The following is a 20,039-nucleotide window of genomic DNA, read 5'->3' as shown; positions in this document are numbered from 1 at the left end:
GATCCTACAACATGGAGCTGAGTATCATCAATCATGGGAAAAATGAGCCAATCACTGACTTCAAGAAGGACAAGGTTTTGCTCTGAAGGTGGACAAGACTTGGAAGAAGCCCGCCAATGAAGCTTTTATCGTTAACACTACCCCTATCAAGACCTCATTCGTGCCCGTCAAAATCTCGTCCAAGAACAAAGCAAATGAGATAAAGAAAGGTGAGCATTTTTGCACCCAAAATAGGTACAAAAACACCTTGAGGGAACTTGAGCAGAAAACGTACCCTTTTCTTGGACTATGATGTGGCCGCAATGCTAAACGACCTATTGGAAAGGAAAGTAATCGAGCTACCTGAATACAAGTGCCCCGAAGAGATGAATCGCGTTAACGATCTTAGATACTGCAAATACCATCGTATCGTGAGTCATCCAATTGGCAAATGCTTCTGTTAAAGATGTGCCCTAAAACTAATCATATAATGATACTTTATGGACATTTCACACATTAAACTAATCTAGTTTAATATAAAGGGCAAAGATTATTGTTTTGAGTCGTCTCATATAAATGTCATATGCTTAAACGATAAGTTCAAGGAATATGTAATTGGGAGAATGTGATCTAAAGAAGTTAGATTCAAGAGACCATTCTCTTTCTTATACATATCCTAAATGTTCTTGATCATAAGATTGCCAATTGGGCATTAACAGTCCATTAAGATCAGTGCGTGCTATGTCTTTGCTTAGGGAGAGTGACTGATCTCGAGTCATTGGTGTGACCGACACCAAGACAATCATGTAGGTGCTCAATAGAGAATGAGTCCACTGAACACGATCAATGAGGAGTTCTCATACTCATGTCACATGAGAACTCATGGTTGGGATAATGCAAAGTAGTCTTTTGACCTGAGGCATCATAGTTGTCTTATGGCTAGGTCCTTGATCTTTGACTATGTCAAAGTCACTTTGTCAGAGGGTGTCCACGACATAGTTGCGGTTAAGCCACTTAGCCATGGAGGCAAGTGAATGCACAACAAGGGATCTCTGGCCTTCAAACCATTTGAGGCAGAATACGCTATGATATGATTAAGAATCTCTGGCCAAAGTATGAATGAGATTTAGGAAGTCGTTCCAATTTACATTCAAGGTAATCATATAAGTAAGAGAATCACATTGGATAGTAGACATGAATAAACTATCAAATCAAACAATGTGGTCAAGAGTATTGTATTAGAGAAAGACCGTATTGCATTGTAATCCTAAACTGAATAGGTTATCCACCTCTTTTGATTAGCTTAGGTAGCCATGATATACTGCTAGGTGTCACTCATGGTTTGTGAAAGCCCTAGAGGTGTATAATCACTAAAGGGAGAATTGAAAGTATGTTTCAATTCACAATCAATTTGAAGAGTTCTAATCGCCCACTACCTCGCTAAAATGAACATAATGGATCATACACCGTGTAAGGTAAAGATTGAAGAAACAATGAAGAAGAGTAAGGGTAATTAAATGGTTTAATTATTTATGGCTATGATTAATTAATATGTTAATTAATTAAACAAATAAGTTTGTAATAGGCCTTGGGTTAGTTTTGAGCCGCAAGGCCCAATGGGATTTGAATGTCAAACCCATTAACTTAAGTTGTATGACAACTTGAAAATACAAAGGGCTTGAAAGCCCAATGAATCCTTAAAGCTAACCGTTCTTTTGTCACTTAATTGAAGGGACTATATGAAGAACTTTATAACATTTCATCATTAAGGTTTCTTTTGGAGAAAAGATGAGAACACAAAGCTCTCTTTTCTCTCTAAGAGGCCGGCCACCCTAGAGGAAATTACCTAGCAATCTTACTTCCTCTAGGTCACTCATCTCTTCATCAATGCTCTCCTTGGTGTGGAGACTTAGAGTTTCTCTATTTGGGAACTTGGAAAATCTATTCTACCATCATCTTCCAAGAAACCCATGAAGCTAAGAAGTAAGGAATGAAGGCCCTATCTCTTAGGTGATTAGCCTTTGCTTATGCAAAGAGGAATCAACAAAGGTATAATATTTCTTAACTCACTTTGTTCTTGAGTTAAGTCTTAGTTCACTACACTCACTAGGCCTTGAAATTCATGCGTAAAGTTTTATTTTTAAGTGCATATAAGCATGATTCCGCCTTTTAATTGTTAATTGCATGCATAGATGTTGCTCAAATGAACTGGTTTTCAAAAATATTTCCTTCAACTTTATCCTCAAGGAGCTTATCATGAAGCTGTCACAATAAGGGAAAATTAAGCTTGACCTTGAAGACACGGTCGCAACTCACACTACCACAATTATGTTTGGATCCTTCGATCCCGTGCCTCTCCAAGTGATGCATGCCCACTTTCATCCATGCACAAACTACATGGCACCTTCTGCACAACCAACGCTGGGGGTAAACAACCAAGATGCACATACCGATGAAGAATAAGGGTGGACGTTGGTGACCTACAAAAAGACAAGGAAGCCAATACCACAAACCACACGGCCAAAGGTAGAGTAAGGGAGAAAGCACCGTTGCCACAATAATAGGAAGCCCAAAAGAAATGTAAGAGCTGCTAAGCCAACGTACGCTGGGGAACCTGTAGAGCAAGAGTCACACATTCCCGTTTCCTTGCACGAGTACTTCACGAGGGACTTCTCCCAACAGTGCACTGTCGATACCTGCCACATGGTTGAAATAGAGATAAAAGAGCCCTCAAAAGGAAAAATTATCGCCATTGAGGAAGAGAAAACTCCCATGCCCAAAGAAAGCCTGCCAGCACATTTTAGCATCGAGGAAGCACTACGATTGCCCAAAGAGATGCGAAAAGCACTAATAGATGTCTTGGCAAGTCCTGACAACCACAAGGTACAAGAAAGCAAGGACGAAAGATTGAAGCTTTGACCATATGAATATGGCCACATGCTGTGCCGCCTATGACGCAACCAACTTCATTGACGAAGACTTGTTGTTGGGATCAAAGCCTCACAACCATCATCTCTTCGTCTTTGGGTACATAAGAAAGAACAAAATCAACTGCATGCTTGTGGATGGCGGGTCGACTATAAACATCATGCCAAAGTCAACAATGACCACAATTGGCATCAAGATGGATGAACTATCCCAAAGCCGCCTCCTAATCTAAGGTTTTAACCAAGGAGGACAAAGAGCAATGAGCATGATCCAAGTCAAGATGGCCATTGGCGAACTCAAGTCAAGCACGCTATTCCATGTGATCAACACAAGAACTTTCTACAGCTTGTTATATGAAGGCCTTGGATCCACTAAAATGGAGTAATGTCGTCCACTCTCCACCAATGCCTAAAGTCATACCGAGAAGGGGTGAAGGTGATACAAAGTGACACCAAGCCATTCACTGAAGCCGAATCACACTTTGCAGACGCCAAGTTCTACATGGATAAAGAAATGGTGCCTCAAGCTCTTCCAAAAAAGATCAAGTCCATAGGAAAAACCACACCCAAAAAGAATGAGTGGCAAGCTGTGCCCAAAGAGCAAGAAGGGGAAGCCATGCCATCTTCAAGCAAAGATGACAATGAGCCTGCTAAGCCCGCAACAACCAAAGGGAGTGTGACACCCTCAAAAGGGTCGAACACACCCGTCTTCCTATACAACCCGATGTCGAGAAGAAAGAATGGGCAATCCCCATTCAAAACTGGAGCAAGCAAATATGACACACAGCTGCACAAAGACAATGTAAAGCTACTCAAGACAAATGTAGTGTTACCTCTGACACAGCTAGGCAACGCTAAAGTTTCAAAACCACCACAAGGTTTAATAAAACCCCTACCAAAGGGGGCGGAACCTAGCTCTCTTCCAACCAAGAAGACCGAAGAAGGTTTTGACCCAAACACCTACAAACACATGTCAAAGGTTGGGTACGATTTCACCTCCTCTTCAAATCTTGGAAAGAAGAACACAAACACCGTCAACAACAAAGAACATGACCTCATCGAGACTCAAAAGAAGTTGAAGGAGCATGGTTACAGAGTTGACAACAATAAAGCTGGACTTGACTTCACACCTAATACACCCGTGAAGATCTCAAGAAAAGTGAAGAACGCTAATGCTCAACACATCAGCTTGAGCATTAAACAAAATCAAGAGAAGCCTAAACAAACCCGCTTGTCGAACATCAGTCTTTAATCAATTGAACTATTCAAAACCTAGGGTTTCAGCACTTGATCCATGATGGTCGGCCTTGGAAAGACTTGAAGAAACCAGGAAGCCTTCTAGAAAAGAGGAAGACAACGCCGAAGGAAGAAAAGCTCGATGGTCTAGCAAAAAAAGAGAAATCAACCTCAAACTTGGCATGCAAGTCAGATGACGTGTTTCCCAAACCAATAAGGGAAATACATGTTGCTTTTGCAACAAAATCAGCAAGGAAGAGAAAAGGAAACAAAAAAAAATAAGGAAAGGACTTCAAAATTTCCAAAATAACAAGGGAAAGAACCCCCTCCTTGTCGTTGAAAACAAAAGGAAAGAATGCTTCTTTGCCGTGGAAAACAAAATGGGAAAAAGAAAGGCAAAGGAAAAACCCCTCATTGCCGTGGGAAAAAAGAAAGGGAAAGGAAAAAAATGCACATCCTATTTACCCAAGGACAAGCATTAAAGCTTTCCAAAACCTTGAAGGAAATCATCAAAGCTTTCTAAAATCTTGAAGGAAATCATCAAGGCTTTCCAAAACCTTGAAGGAAATCACCAAAGCTTTCCAACATTTTGAAGGAAATTGAAGAAAAGTTTCATTTCTTTCAAGACCAAACCTCTACGACCCTTGAAGGAAAATTTTCATTTCACTCAAGATCAAGCCTCTGTGGCCCTTGATGAAAAATTTCATTTCTTTCAAGATCAAGCCTCTATGGCCCTTGAAGAAAATTTTCATTTCTTTCAAGATTAAGCCTCTATGGCCCTTGAAGAAAAATTTTCATTTCATTCAAAAGCAAGCCTCAACGGCCCTTGACAAAATTCATCATTTCAATTCAAGAAATACGTCTCAACGACCCTTGAAGAAATGTTCATTCAAGAAATACGCCTCTACAGCCCTTGGAGAAGCAAACTAATTCAAGATCAAGTCTCGACGACCCTTGAGTTAAAGCATTCACATTGCAGGACTTCAAAACACGTTTACTACATGTGACAAACGCATGCCTACAACGCACCTTGAAGTGGGGGCATTTGTAGACATATAAATTTCATTGCAACAAATGATGCATCGCAAAGCTCCACATGACATATGACTCATCACAAATTGACAAGTCATTAATGACATGTGGCACAAATCAAGCAAAGGAAGTGTAAAACATTCCCAAAATTTGGCAAAAGGGAGAAAATCTCCCTTAAAATCGATAAGGAGCCCAAAATCTCTCAAAACCGGAAAAAAAGCCAAAGCATCTTCACAAAATAATCAACAATTGAAGATTGCTCACAAATAAGCAACAAGGCTTATAAATTTTGGCCAATATGAGGAAGGTGGTTGAAATTAAGACACAAAACATGCCTAAATTCTCCCATGGATGAATCAAGACACAAATCATGGCCAAATCCATCCAAAGGCATGTCTTTGGAAGTCTATAAATACAAGGACCCAAGACACACAAAGGGGTCAAAAATTACACATTGAGAAGAACCTCTACACAAATCTTTGAAGACTAATACACTGCCAAAGCTCTCTTCGAAGAACGCACAACCAAAGCCAAAGCTTGCTGTCGACCAAAGCCAAAGCACTTCTTGAAGAATCAACAAGCACTTGTGCTGATTCCTTCTAGACTTTGTTGCAAGCTCAAAACTTGTAACAACTTTCGTTTCAAGATCAAGTCATCAAGACCCTTGAGTCAACGAAATCCTGCATCAACACCACATTTGCCGCAAGTCACACAAGCCTTGAAGTGAAGACTATTCATGCATTGTTTCAAGCTCAAAACTTGAAGCAATCGTTCAATCGTTTATCCGAGATCAAGTCATCAAGACCCTTGGATCAACAACCTATGCATCTACATCAAATTTGAAAACTAAATCAGAAGACAATTGTAAACAGAGATTGTAACCTACAAATTCAAATCAATACAAATCTACTTTGTACACATGTTTTCATTTTATTTGATACAGAATTTTCGTGTTTACAGCTGACTACCTTCCCAAAGACCTGCATCGTCCACTCACCTACCCTTCTCAGCCGTCTTCATTGTTCATCTCCTCAACCACCTCTTCCTTTCCCTACCTCTGCTCTTGACTTCCTCTTCAACTCCTTCTCCAACATCACCAATGACATCGACCCCACTCTCATCAATGACACTTGACTCTACGTCATCATTCGCCTCACAAATAATACCAACCAGTTCATCATCAGTTGTGTCTTCTACCCAACAAAAATTCCCATAAAACCCACCTCCAACTCCACCTCCGTCGCCTCTTTCACCACCTCATTCGTCTTCTCCATCCTCTTGGAAATTGCATCCATCCCGAGATTCAGCCTCTGCATCATCCTCTCCAACTCCACATCGTCGTCCAATGCCCTCACCAGCCAATACTTCAAAAATAAGGGAAGTGTTACTAGCACTTCAAAAATCTCATTCTATACTCCTCATAAGTGTATTTTGATTTCCTAATATAGAAAGTTTGGAGTGTAGAATGAGATTTTTGGAGTGCTGACACACCCCGACCCGAAATGTCTACCTGGACACCTGAATCGCGATGTGCTGGCCAACACCTGGAAGGTGACGAAGCCATAAAATGTAGTGATGTGGAAAATGTGAATAAATTAAAACCTAAAAGTAACTAATTTAGAGTGCACACGTGAGTGGGTCATTTCTTTTAAATATTATGTACTTATTTATTTTCCATTTATACATTTAAAAAAAAAAAAACAAAAAAGACTTCCTACGTATGCCTAGATTAGACTAATATTATTTATAAGAATTAGCGAAATAACGTAATTTAGGAAATTATCCTAAATCCTACAGGATGCATAGGTATGCATAATATTAAGGGATGCCTTATTTATATTTACGGTTGTGAATAGTATTATGTCAGCGTAAGTTATGGGTTTACCGCTTTTTTATTTTATTTACGTTATCTTCTCATCGTTGCTACATCGGTGTTAGTAATCGCCCAGGCCAAGGCCAAGCTTTCATGTGTATGTGCACATCGCACCATACACTCGGTTTGAATCCATTGTAGGTGCCAATCCTGTCCTAGATTGCTATAGTCAATTAGGACTCGTATGTGTTGCGCATAAAGCCAGTCTTCACATGATTGTAGTACTAGAGCGTATATTATTGTTACACCCAGTCATGTTCATGTCAGAATATCTCTGCATGGACTCGTGCGTCAGCATGTGTCGATGAGCATTCGATACGATATGTTTGCTTATGCAAGATTATGTGGTTATGGAAGTCATGTACTTACTTACGAAATATTGTGCCGTATTAAATTCTTGAGATTTTGCAGGCTACGGTAAGTATTTTCTTACTATACGTAGTATGTATATTTTGAAAACTGTACTTGTTTTACAGTGATGGGTTATTATGCTTTCAAAAAGGTTTTTATAAAGCTTTGTTTTTAGGCCCACTCACCATTGCTTTTCACCCCTCTAGGATTTTAGTGGCAGAGGTTTTGTGACAACGAGGATGGTTGGCAAAAGTTGTTATGTAGGAGACTTCTTCTTTCGGTATAAATGGCATTACTCTTCTTTTACTGCAATTTATCTATGCTCTGACATCACTTATGTGATATGGGTTCAATCCCCGCTCACATGCGCACTCTAAATTAGTCACTTTTAGGTTTTAATTTATTCGCATTTTCCATATCACTATATTTATGGCTTCATCACCTTACAAGTGTCGACCAACACATCGCGATTCGAGTGTCCAGGTGGACATTTCGGGCACGTACTACCATTACGTGAAGACTGGCGCTAATGCGCAGTCACATACAAGTCGGAGTTGCCTATTGCAACCTGTACGACAAGACTGGCACCTACTTGGATCCAGGGTGAGCGTATATATTACACTTGGTCTTGTTCATATCAAAATTTCCACTGAATAAACTTGTATACAAGCATATTATTGTTGGAGAATTTGATGAGCAATAGATTATAGTGTTGAGCAATAGTTTAATTATTGTTGAGAATATATATATTATATTGTTGAGAATATATTTTATATTGTTGAGCATTAGATTATATTGTTGGGCATGTGATATTATTATTGTGATATGGCACTATGTGATTAATGATTTGATATGACTATTGTATTTTCTATATTGACTAAAATGGCATTGATTGACTGGCATATTACATATTCTATTCATTGAGCGACGGTAATTGTTACTCACCCCTCACCCTTTTATTTTACAAATAAGTTATTTGACAAGACAGGTGCTAGACGAGCTAAGTTTGTGTTTGACAAGGGATTTCAGAGTTTTCTTATTTTTGTACACTTTGTAAGAATTTTGTAATAGTTACTTGTATAAGAGAAATTATTGTTTTACGTTTTTAGTTTTACTTTTACTTTTACACGTGCGCCGGGCGTGGGGTCCCATTGACCCTGGGTCTAGGGCTTGACAAGTGCTAATAACAATTCCCTTTGATAAATATGGAGAAGATTTTAAGGATTCTATTCTAACATTGTCTCAAGTCGTTCCAATGTCTCTAATCTCTAACAAGAATGTTGTTGTAATAATAAAAAATAAAAAAGTTCGCATTGCTAAGATCTTGTAAGCAACCTTTCGACAAACCAAAATAAGAGGACCCAAAGGATGATGATTGCCAGCAACTTGCAACATCAAATGAATTATGAGTGCAAAGTCTGATTCCACCAGTAATTTATTAATCCATAATCTCCATGCCAATTGTAAATCCAAATAAAGTTCTCATAGCTCAGCAGTGAGAATCTCGCATGCCCCCAAATTTGGTGCAAAATCCCAAAATTCATTTACCATCAAAATCTGTTAAAACACCACTTACAAGAAATTATTATTTCCGCTCTTGCAACCATCAACATTAAGTTTTAAAAAATACAGAGAAGCTTACAAATGGGCCAAATATTCGATTATATGGGGCTTATCAATCTTGTGAGTATTAAACTTCAACCATTCATAAAAATTTTATAGCCGATAGTTTAACGACCTACAGTCTTAATTTAGATGTAGACAACTTTTTACTTTGATAATTCTCTTTTAGGCTCAGTTAGTTTTGTTCGTGAGGATCAACGTGAGATGTCCTAGTCTAAATTTATTATTGAATAATTTTGTTTGGACTATTAGCATTTAGCCCGGTTTTTCAACCAAAACAAAAACTAACAAAAAAAACAAAAAACAAAAAAAAGTTGATTGTGAGACGGGAGAACGAGTCAAGTCAAGCACACAAAGACCCACACTCTCACGGCCTTAGGGCCTTCACGCAGCAGATAAGTTGTGCCAATGAAGGGATGAGTCAAGCACAAAGACATGTTATATCTAAAATAGTAGTGTTATTCACACACCTCTTTTACCTTCCACACACATTTGTTATTTTTATCTATTGATCTTCTTCAATTCATTCGATTCGACGGAAATTGAGATGTGTGTATAAAAAGCACCGCCCTATCTCAAATAGTTTGGTATTGAGATATGTGTATAACTACCCGTTGCGGGTAGGATGCGCCGACGAGGAGACGAGTCAAGCGATAAAATAAACAATGACACAAGTGTCTCCACTCTCTAGTCGATCAAAAGAAAAAAGCTTTATATTTTGATATGGAGGTCTTTCTGTAAGGTCCATTGGTGTCTCCGTCAAGAAAAATGAGCAAGTCCTCCTCCAAGCCTAAGCATAAAAGCAAGAGCAAGAGCAAAAGCACAACCAGCAGCAAGGGCCCTCCACTTTTCTCCGACTTTGGTCACAAAGCTAAAGGTTTTCTCTCTGATTCTTCTCCAGATTTGTGTGTTTTTCGTTTCTTGCATCGCAAAAAGCCTGTTCGAGGATTCTCCGACGACTTACCTCTTTTGGGTTCTGCAGACTTGCTTACAGCGGGATATTCCAAGGGCCAGAGGTTCACCTTCGCATCCCACATTGATGGCGGAGTGGTATGTTCTTATATTGGCACCCCCTCTAAAACGTTAGACAGAAAGTTGAGAGTATTTTCGGGTTTGTTTTCAGAACCTTACATGTTCAACCTCCGCGAAGATTGGAGGACGATCAACTGCAGCTGTTGCAGGATCGTACACATACAAGAATGCCACCTTCAACTGCCGAATTGATACGGATTCAAAAGTGGGTTTGGTTCTTTTATGTAGTTTTACTGTTCCCAATTAAATTTGAGCTCTTCTGTTTTCGGTTCGGATCAAGCGTTTCTTTATATCCCCTTGTTACGACAGGTTGCAGGAACATTAAGTACGAAGTTTTTGTCAAGCACAAAGACTTCGGCTTCATTCAGCTTGCCGGAGTACAAGTTTAGCAAGGTACTGGTCTCATTGTCTGCGCAATCTTTTTGTTTGGAAATACTCCTTGAATTGGTGTTCTTGTTACGAAATCTGCCATAGAAAAAATAACAACAAAATAAAAGAAATTTCTGTTGCCGAAATTGCTCACCCTTTTGATGCTCATGATGATCACATCTAATTCAAACTATAAATCAACTCACTCGTCTTGGTTTCACAGCTCGGGTTTCAAACACGCCAAGAATATGGTGCCGCAGCTGTGTCTGTTTCTCTGTGCCAGTCTCCCACAATCAACCTTTCAGCAACCGTCGGTAGTGCAAGCATTGTCATCGGTATGGAGGCAGAATACAAGACTGCTTCCAGCACTTTCTCCAAATGTAATGCAGGCATTAGCATGAAGAGTCTCAATTCTGATGCTTCAATAATTCTGTAAGTCTTTTCATTTCAATCTACAAGACCTAGAACTCTGAGGGCCGATAAAGCGTATGGTTAGAACTAAATCTTTCAACAAATGTAACAACAAAATTTTGTAGAGGCCAAAATGCAGATTTGAGTTTCTAATATGCTATCTTTGTGATATGTTTAGGGGAAACAAGGGTGGCTTGATAACAGCATCGTACGTTCATTATCGTGGTCAAGAAAAGAAGAATGCAGCAGTGGTAGAGTTCACTCAGAACCTCTCAACAAAGAACACCACCTTGACAGTTGGAGGATCGTGCATGGTTGATCATCAAACAGTGGTGAAAGCTAGACTCGATGGTCGTGGAGATGTTAAGACTGTCCTGCGGTACAGTATTAGACCAAAGTCGTGCTTGTCTATCTCAGGCGAGTTCAACACCAAGGCACTTGACAAGATTCCTAAAATTGGACTGGCACTTTCTCTTGCTCCTTAAACGATTTCGCAATATTTATATGCAACTGATGCAATTCTTAGATAGATGTTTCTACTGATGTAAGTTTTCCTAGATCTGTATGATTCTATCAGTTTAGAAAGCCGCCGGTTCAACAGGTCAAGTGCTAGTGTTTGAAAGCAATCTGCATCTGAAATTCAAAATCATTTCAGCGACAACTGAAGGATTTTACTCATACGATCTAGTTGCACACTAGCTGGGAATTCCCAAAAACTAAATCTTGACACACTTACAAATCAACTCCAAACTAGTATTGCATCTCCCACTGATTTTATCTAATGGCCTGGAACTTCTTGTTCCCGTCTACTCAGTAGTTTATGGAGCAGCATCCACTTTTTGTTTTTCGCCCTATCCAGTTTAACCGGCACCATAGAAGTTCTCCGTCGCTTGAGAGCAGACTCGAATGCAGAGAGATGTTCCGCAAAAACATGAAAATCTTCCGCTTTAGATCCGCGCACCAGCTCGATAAAATCGATGTGTACGGAGAACATTTGTATTTCAGTATTACAGCCTTCATATTCAGCAGTCTGCAAATGTATCAGTAACAAGAGATTCACCTTCGAGATTTGAACCTGGTGCACCATTTGATCAGTAGCGCTTCAACACTGGCATCCATTCGTGTCCCGATTCCTCCCCAGACCAGCATATGGGCCAAGTCTCCAAATGTCGAACCAGTTACTTCATGTACAGCCTTGAATCCGATTCTTGAATAGAACCGCACAAGCTGAACAAAAAAATTATTTCGATATAAAACAGAAACGGCTCTTTTTTTTTTTTTATTAAATTTGTAACCAGCTCTATTAGCGCGTGTTTCGGAAACTAAAAAGACACGTTATAAGAAAGTCAAAGAAAGAACCTTGTGGTGGTAAATATCGGAGTCATTGATAGCCAGCAGCTCAGCCGTTCCGCAACCGCAATCGTATCCATACCGAACGGCAACAGCTCCAAGAAACAAACCGACCCCAAATATCGACTTCTCCATCCCCAGAGTCTCTCTCTTGAGTCTGATGGACTCCAAGTGAAGGATCCTCCCTTTCAGCCACACCCTTATGAGCCCCTCGGCCTTTCCGAGCTCTTTCTTCGTCCCCAAGCTTCTGGCTGTGATTCTGAAAAAGGGTCCCACAGTTTGCAGCTGCAGGTCCAGGTTCTGGGATTTTGACGAGTCCAGTATCTCAGCCATGGTTGGCATTGTGGGTCCGGTGCTGGCCTCTCTACTTTTCATGGTAAGGGTAGAGGGGGTGAGTAATGAAGAAACAATTCGGGTTCTGGTTCTGGTTCCGGTACGGATTAAAAAGCTTATGGTGCGGCGAAAATGAACAGTTGGATTTGCCATGGAGAGGTTGGAACTTGAAATCATTGATATGGATGATAGTTCCATATTTTTCTGATTTAATTTTTGGGATTAGGGTTTTGGGGTTTTCTTTTACAGAAATGTTTGTGAAGTGATTCAGAAGTATGAAGAATTGGATTCTTTCAGTTTCATATCCCAAAACTTGGAGACACTGGCTACTGGGCCTGTGCTGATGGAGTCTGGTTTTACAGATCCTTTCTCTCATCCTTGGTGTTTAGATTAGCTACACGTGGCTACACCACCACCATCATGTGTCCTATCTTGAGCAAGTGCTTACAATGTTTTTTTTTTTTTTTTTTTTTTTGTATAGTTATTCATATGAAGGGGAAGGGGAGGGAAAATTCACGTGGAAACTCAACATCCTATCTACTGGAATATTAGATCACATGCGATAAAAATCTTTATAATCTTATTTCGAGGAGAGAGTTTAATGAAGTTTCTTTCATGTGGCTCTAGGGGGATGCAAAACGCCTTAAAATTGGCATTTTACATTTCTTGTTTGCTGAAAAACTCTTTAATAGAAGATTATAAAAAATATTCATCTTCGTCGAAAAATGTAAATACACATCTTTAGGAGGTGAGTCGCGTGATTTATGAGGAGGGATGGGTAAAATACCCACGGTTATAGGTAATCACGATTACCCGTCCATTTAAACTTTATGATTACGGTTATAGGTAACCGTTTAGATAAATAAACGGTTATGGGTATAACCTTTTACGCGTGAAATTTAAATGGATGGTTATGAGTATTAACCGCTGTTATAAACGGATAACCGTTTACCCATTTATTTTATATATGTAAAATTAACACAAACCATGTTCTCAATCGAACAAAACTTAGATCAATGCTATTGACTAGAGTGCATGGTTTATATAGCGGTGTTTTAATTAATTAAAAAGTAACAAATGATAATCCGTGGAGTAGTTCTATCCTTAAATTGAATAAATCAAAAGAAATTTAAGTGGGAAAAATAAACAGGAGCGCAGTGAAATCATTTCCCTTGCAGTATTAGTTAAGATGTTAGTCAAATTACCAGTGGAATTGCAGGGTAAAGCCTCTGTGTCTCAGTCAAAACTGCTAAGAGATGCTGCATTTTATTAAGGGCATCTTCATTAAGACTGTCTGCAAGCTCAACAATGCTTGAATCATCTTTCAGATTTGCTGCTTCTCGAACTTCCGTTGCAACCTTTTCTTGCATATGAGGGTGCTTGCAGAGCATATAAATAACCCACGTAAGAGTGCCCGCCGTTGTGTCTTTGCCGGCAATTATTTCAATTATTGGAATGGTATAAGGACTTAAAAAATTAAAATACGGAAATGTATGATAAATGTACCTATAACGGTGTTTAATTGTCAAAGAAAAAGAAAATTATGACAATTTTTTTTTTAATTTTAAGTTATTAAAAAACATGTAGACGGATGAAAATGGGTAATGGTCAAAAAAAGAGATAGACGGGTTAAAAAGGGTAATTGGGTAAACGGGTATTAAACGGTTACAGTTAAATAGGTATGCGGTTATGGGTGTGATTAACTGTTTATAAATGGTCATGGGTATGGGTATAACAGTTTAGGCAACTATCCAATGAGTAAACGGTTATACGGGTATAAGTATAAACAGTTATAGGTAAATAACTACGGTTATCCGCCCGCCATAACCGTTGCTCATCCCTATTTATGGAGGGAAACTTAAATGAAATCCTAAACTTACATAATTATCGGAGTAAGAATCCTCATTCACATCTCTTGAAAATGCAAATATATATTTACACTAAAAGTTGGGGGAAGAATTGATACAAACTTCTATTCATGAGATTTGAACGGAATTTTTTTTTTAATTTTTTTAACAAATAATATTATTTACATTAAGAAGAGTAGACTAAGCCTCATTTATATTAGCAATAATGTGGTTCAGATTCGCGATGGATTACACTAAGGAAGTGTGAGAGTTGGCTAAGCTCACAATGAGAATGGAAGTAACGTGCAAAGTTCTGTAGGAAGCTTGTGGATTTACAAATAAGGAACACAAGGAACTTTTCTCGACGGATCCATTTAGCACCCAAATCTTTACAAATTGCACATTCTGTGATTGTATTCACATAAATAGTCTGGTGGGTACCGGGTTCAAAACTTTCTCATCTCCTAAATTATCGTAATAGTTTCGAACCCTTTCCCCTCTTCTTAATTAATCCACATAATAGTCTGATATTTACCAAATAAATGAAATACAGGGACATGTACAGATATACAGACAACAACAAATAAAGTATAATCCTAGAAGTTCTGGTTGCTCCTAACGAAAAATGAATCGATAGGTATATGTTTGCCTTCTTTCTGGGACAGCTTCGGCCTTTTGTTTTTCCTTTGGCTTGTACGATGATCCTTCTCGACATTTCTGACAAGGTTTCCAGCCAAAAATATCAGGTAAAACTAACTTATCAAGATAAGAAAAAACGGATTACGGAGAGAGGCAAGTTGGAAACTCAATGTATAAGGTCGTTGTTGATAAAATAAAGAAATTATTTTGATGGCAAGCATAGACAAGATCTATGGACGAAATAAACTTTTTACTAGATTAAACATGCAAACCATGTTCTCTTGTAATCAGGCGAGTGCTGATTATCAGTAACAATGTCAACTGCTTAACATCATACTTCAACTCAAAATTGTAAAAAATTAGAGAAGATTCGTAGCTGATGGGTATGAGCAATAGCAGCAAATGAAAGTATAACATACCTCTGCCTCAGCACACATGTTGAGTCAGCGCCAGATTCTTCTTTCTGAAGCTTCTCAGCAAGATGAAAATCAAAGTGCTCTTGCCTTTCCTCAACGAAGCTAGCTGGCATTTCTATCCCGCATATCGAACACTTGTAGTCATTCAACCATAAAAGTAACTCTCTCTGACTGACTGAACAACTTGCAACGTCCTCACGGTTGTTAGTTAAATTATTCACTCTGTCTGGGGTACTGCCCTCAAACTGCCCAGAAAAAGAATGACCTGCTGCCAACAATGGTGACACTCCACCCTGAATGTTATCCTCATTCTGTACGTCCACACATACCGTTTCTGCATTTACACTGCTCGTAGATTCATAAACTTCTTCCTTTTCATCAAAATTTTCCAAAGTAAACTTACTGTCGTCCAAATTTACTAAGTGGTTTCCATCAAGAGAATCTCGAGAAGTTTGATGGCCATATTCAAATAAACAGGGTTCTTCACCATGCATCATGCAGCGACCATCAGTATCCATTTCCAAGGAGCTCTGATTCCCCACATTTTTCCTTAAAACATTTCCTGATAAAATATAATCGGTGAGAGTTCTTTGTGTGGGATCAGATGGAGCACCAACCTTTTCTTCATCAAAGTGAGACACCCGCAAGCCTGACAACAGATGAAAATAGATTTAACCCTATGCCACCTGAGCTGCAAGATTGAGCTTTAATATAATTCCCCTTCTGACATATATATTTATATGCATATACATATTATACATCTGGCAATGCTGTCGTACATGAAATCCAGTATCATGTCTATTAATAGATTATCACTATATTCATAATATATTGGTAACATGTTTTACAAATTGTATTAAGACTATTGATCAGGTAAATTCATGTTTAAATGTAATGATGGACAATCCGACATCAAGTTGTCTGATTACTGATCATCTTTATGTCTGTCATTATAGTGGATATGGACCTTTGAGATGCACCGTGGATGAGTAAAGATGCATCATTACTATTTGTATTTGCATGCTTGATATAATGTACATCTCAAACTATCAATCATATTTACATCTCAATCTGACATCAAGTATACTATTTAATATTTATATTTGTGTGCTTGTATATAATGTGCTCCTACCTATCAGCCTCAAAGAAATCGGAAGTTCAGTCTTAAGCAACTTTGAAGCATGCTTCAAAATATCCTCAGTCGAGCATATATATTTTTGCGAAGTCACAGCTCTGGTGCGAACCTGTAGATTGTAGAACATACTTAAAACTTTACAGCAAGAAAATACTGATCACAGCTAAAAACGAAAAAAGAATCGATGGGAGAATTAAGAGTCATATACAAGGGGAGTCATGCATCACAAATAGCCCTACTGATGGTAATGCATGAACGATCTTACTTTGACAAGGCAAAAGAATTGGTGATAAAGCATCAGAAGAAATACCTCAAACGATGCTGTCTTTAGTTTTAGAGTCAATGTTCGCCCACAAAGACCCTCCTTTTGCAAATCAGTAGATAGCATCTCTGCAATATCCGCTGCAAGCATTAAATATACCCAAGTTACTAAATCTAAATGGTGATGAGTCATGACTTTCAGTTAATTCTTGATTAATAGAACTACATACCCAATTTGCGATAAATATATGCTTCATCCCCTGTGGCTGAAAATGATCTCTCATTACTTATACTTTTTCTCAATCTTGCTTCAGGAGTATCTGTTCCCCCGATGGCAAGTCCCACTGAGAGGAAAAAATCTGCAATACATCATAGGAGAAGCAGATGTTGAACAGAAACAGGTGGTGTCACCAATCATATGATATGCAAGGGAATGGACAGAGTGCTAACCTGATGCAGATTGAGAAAATAGCGCACAAATTAAACTGCTCTTTTGCAGAATCTCCTCACATGTACTAATCCCAAGAGCATCCTTCAATATATGCTCAGTTACTTTACCGATGCCCCCAATCTGTATAAGAGTTTTCAATTCCATATCTTCATTAGTATGTCAACTGTAATTAATGAGCACATAAAAGTTTGCTATTATGTGAACCACAGTTGTACCAACAAAGACAATAATGGTACAGTTTATTCTGCAACAAATGTACAAAAGGTGGATATACCTTTCGGACAGGAAGAGAGGATATAAATGTCATGACAGCCACCCGATTATTTGGTAAAACAAACTGTCCATTTGGCTTATTTATATCTGAGCAAACCTGAGGAATAAGATCAGGAGACTCAATTCAATCGTGTGCATACACAGGCCTAAGCATTTGAGATGTTCTGAAGAAATCATCTAAATCCAGTATTGGTCATAATATCTAAACTCTAAAGCCTAAAACATAAAACCTATACATAAAAAGCTAAAAAAAGGCTTGAGAAAAAGAGAAGTTAGAAAAGCAAATGTCAAGATGTGATGTCATATATCAAGGCAACTAATAGTTAGATGTGCTTACTTGTTTGTCAGTTGCCAGTAGCCTGCGTCTATTTGCAAACCTTAGTTACCATTAGCTAACTAAAAAAGCAGAAAGTTCATCTTTTTATCAAGCTTACATGTATACAGTGAATTGTTTATTTTGACATCTTATCATCAACTAGACAACATGTGAAACATCCATATTTATTTTACAACGAAATTGAATCGAAGCACAATACCATATTGCAAACACTTGAATTCGTATTGATGTAACATATTTCATTCGATGAGTTGTTGGAAAAACCTTAGCAAGTAGACGGTTTGGTGCCACTCCAGCACTGCATGTAAGACCAGTCACTTCATAAACACCAGCTCTGAGTTCTTTGGCAATCTTTATGGAGGAAAAGTTACAGAAAATGAAGTTGAACATAAAAACTTTAAAAGTGAAAGAGTAATATCAATTCCAAACAAAGAATAAAAAATGTGATATGCATATGTTAACGCAGCTAATAATCATGTACACTTACTTCTTCACCAGTAGTGCCCCTTTCTTTGCAAACCTCAGTTACATCAAGATATGCTTCGTCCAGACTAGCAGCGAGGAAGTTAGGATCATACTTCTGATATACTAACAAAATAAAATAATTCACGGCCTAAAGTTAGGACCTGGCATAAAAAACCTACAATAAGAATCTACCTAAAGAAACAACAGCTAACCTTTTCTAGTTAAACTACTGTAATGATTATACTTCTCGAAATCCGTAGGCACAAAAATTAAGTCGGGACATAATTTACGAGCAATAAAACCAGGCATCGCAGCACGAACCCCAAACTTCCTTGCCTGCAGGGTGGTAGTGATCACATTATCAATATGCATTCACAAGGTAAATGCAGGACAAATAAATTTGTAATATGCAATTCCACTGCAACCGAAATTGCGACACTTGTAATGTGGAGTTACTTTCACCTCATAATTAGCAGTGGAGATCATAGACATGCCACCAACAGCCATGGGCTTCCCCTTCAACGACGGGTCGCTCAAAGTCTCGACAGCCGCATAGAAAGCATCCATATCCACATGTACCCAAATCCTCGAAAGGTCCCGCGTCGCTTCAAGCTCCAAAATTCTTTTATCAGCAACCTAGAAACCACCAAACAACCACCATTCCAATAAATCTCACAGAAATCCCAAAAAAAAAGCATCACACAATTGAATTGGAAACAATAAAACGCACCGTTTGGAAGTGATCCAGGTCTGCTGGTTTGAGCTTCGCGCACCGAGCTCGCATGTTTTCTATCTTCTCCCTGATGAAGGCCTCTTTGCGTTCCTCGTTTTTGAAGTACTGCGATCCTTTGCTCATTTCGTACACTATCCTCTGAACTCTTTCCTTGTCGACGCCTTCCATACCTGAAATTTTGAAAATTTAGCGGTAAAATGGAAAAATAGTCACTCAATTGACACTCGGAAATGTAAATTCGATTCGAATTCATGGTTTGAATTTAAGAGCCTAGAATTTTTTTGGAATTTTGAATTGGGATTTGGGTGAGAAACGTACCGGCTTTGGCGTTCGTGTAAACGGTGTTGTAGGACTGCCAGGGCCGGGCAGTATCGGCGGAAGTTTCGCTGTTCGCCATGGCCAACAATTTTTTGGCTCCAAAAGCTTGCGTTGGAAGACGAAGAAGGGGAGGGAAGGTAAGGGAGTAGAAAAGGGCCGATGTGCCTTGGGCCAATATTTATTTAAAAATAAAAAGAAAAAGGCCCAAGAAAAAGGCTGCCCAAACTGTTATTAGACTAAGGACTCTAAGCCCAGGTTTGTGTTATTGTTAAATTCTTGAACCTTTTATAATCTTTTAGTACTCTTAAAATTTAGATCGCTTAGTACTACAGATTAGTGGTATTTTTCTTTACTTGTAAATGAGAATTAGATACAAATTTTATAAATGGTGAATTCGATACTAATTCATTACTCACCCTTTTAGTATAAATGTATCTTTTTATAAAATAAAATAAAGGGAATTGTTATTGGCACTCCAAAAATCTCATTTTACACTCCAAACTTTTTATAATTAGAAAGAAAAATATACTTATGAGGAGTGTAGAATGAGATTTTTGAACTGCTAATAACAATTTCCAAAATAAAATTAGATCGATGGGGTCATATGTTACATGTGAATGCAATCATATTCTAGATTGTTGCTTATTT

General features: G+C 38.5%; 3 protein-coding genes across 4 annotated transcripts; 1 reads left to right on the top strand and 2 right to left on the bottom strand.

Moving 5' to 3' along the window:
- Positions 1-9,627: 9,627 nt before the first annotated feature.
- On the top strand, positions 9,628-11,318 carry LOC137726263 (mitochondrial outer membrane protein porin 2-like). 2 transcript variants are annotated; one of them, XM_068465164.1, is made up of 6 exons: positions 9,628-9,898; positions 10,004-10,071; positions 10,145-10,258; positions 10,363-10,446; positions 10,646-10,854; positions 11,012-11,318. In XM_068465164.1, exons 1-6 carry the CDS (start codon positions 9,790-9,792, stop codon positions 11,316-11,318), a joined length of 891 nt encoding a protein of 296 aa, XP_068321265.1. In that variant the 5' UTR covers positions 9,628-9,789. The 2 variants fall into 2 exon arrangements, with proteins under 2 accessions (XP_068321265.1, XP_068321264.1); XM_068465163.1 differs by having other exon boundaries at positions 9,628-10,071.
- Positions 11,319-11,430: 112 nt separating this feature from the next.
- LOC137726264 (uncharacterized) lies at positions 11,431-12,924 on the bottom strand. Its single transcript, XM_068465165.1, has 2 exons — positions 12,193-12,924; positions 11,431-12,060 (listed from the first exon to the last, which is right to left on the bottom strand). The coding sequence occupies exons 1-2, from the start codon at positions 12,712-12,714 to the stop codon at positions 11,890-11,892; spliced, it is 693 nt and encodes a 230-aa protein (XP_068321266.1). The 5' UTR covers positions 12,715-12,924; the 3' UTR covers positions 11,431-11,889.
- Positions 12,925-14,719: 1,795 nt separating this feature from the next.
- Positions 14,720-19,507, bottom strand: LOC137726366 (DNA polymerase kappa). Its single transcript, XM_068465286.1, has 13 exons — positions 19,392-19,507; positions 19,071-19,243; positions 18,803-18,976; positions 18,553-18,676; positions 18,363-18,463; positions 18,140-18,226; positions 17,540-17,635; positions 17,265-17,385; positions 17,045-17,173; positions 16,864-16,955; positions 16,551-16,662; positions 15,422-16,067; positions 14,720-15,080 (listed from the first exon to the last, which is right to left on the bottom strand). Exons 1-13 carry the CDS (start codon positions 19,468-19,470, stop codon positions 14,960-14,962), a joined length of 2,055 nt encoding a protein of 684 aa, XP_068321387.1. The 5' UTR covers positions 19,471-19,507; the 3' UTR covers positions 14,720-14,959.
- Between the last annotated feature and the right edge of the window lie 532 nt (positions 19,508-20,039).

This window comes from Pyrus communis, chromosome 2 (genome assembly GCF_963583255.1).
Source record: "Pyrus communis chromosome 2, drPyrComm1.1, whole genome shotgun sequence".
Taxonomy (NCBI): Eukaryota; Viridiplantae; Streptophyta; class Magnoliopsida; order Rosales; family Rosaceae; genus Pyrus; species Pyrus communis.
This window is presented reverse-complemented; position numbering and strand designations above follow the sequence as displayed.

Excerpts from the sequence above, each read along its gene's own strand:
- LOC137726263 (XM_068465163.1), top strand. The coding sequence starts at position 9,790 with ATGAGCAAGTCCTCCTCCAAGCCTAAGCATAAAAGCAAGAGCAAGAGC. Across the intron at positions 10,259-10,362 it reads GAATTGATACGGATTCAAAA|GTTGCAGGAACATTAAGTAC; the intron begins GTGGGTTTGGTT and ends TTGTTACGACAG. Across the intron at positions 10,447-10,645 it reads CGGAGTACAAGTTTAGCAAG|CTCGGGTTTCAAACACGCCA; the intron begins GTACTGGTCTCA and ends TTGGTTTCACAG.
- LOC137726264 (XM_068465165.1), bottom strand. The coding sequence starts at position 12,714 with ATGGAACTATCATCCATATCAATGATTTCAAGTTCCAACCTCTCCATG. Across the intron at positions 12,061-12,192 it reads CCGATATTTACCACCACAAG|CTTGTGCGGTTCTATTCAAG; the intron begins GTTCTTTCTTTG and ends TTTTTTGTTCAG.
- LOC137726366 (XM_068465286.1), bottom strand. The coding sequence starts at position 19,470 with ATGGCGAACAGCGAAACTTCCGCCGATACTGCCCGGCCCTGGCAGTCC. Across the intron at positions 16,663-16,863 it reads TAAAGACAGCATCGTTTGAG|GTTCGCACCAGAGCTGTGAC; the intron begins GTATTTCTTCTG and ends TACAATCTACAG. Across the intron at positions 16,068-16,550 it reads GATTTCTTTGAGGCTGATAG|GCTTGCGGGTGTCTCACTTT; the intron begins GTAGGAGCACAT and ends ATCTGTTGTCAG.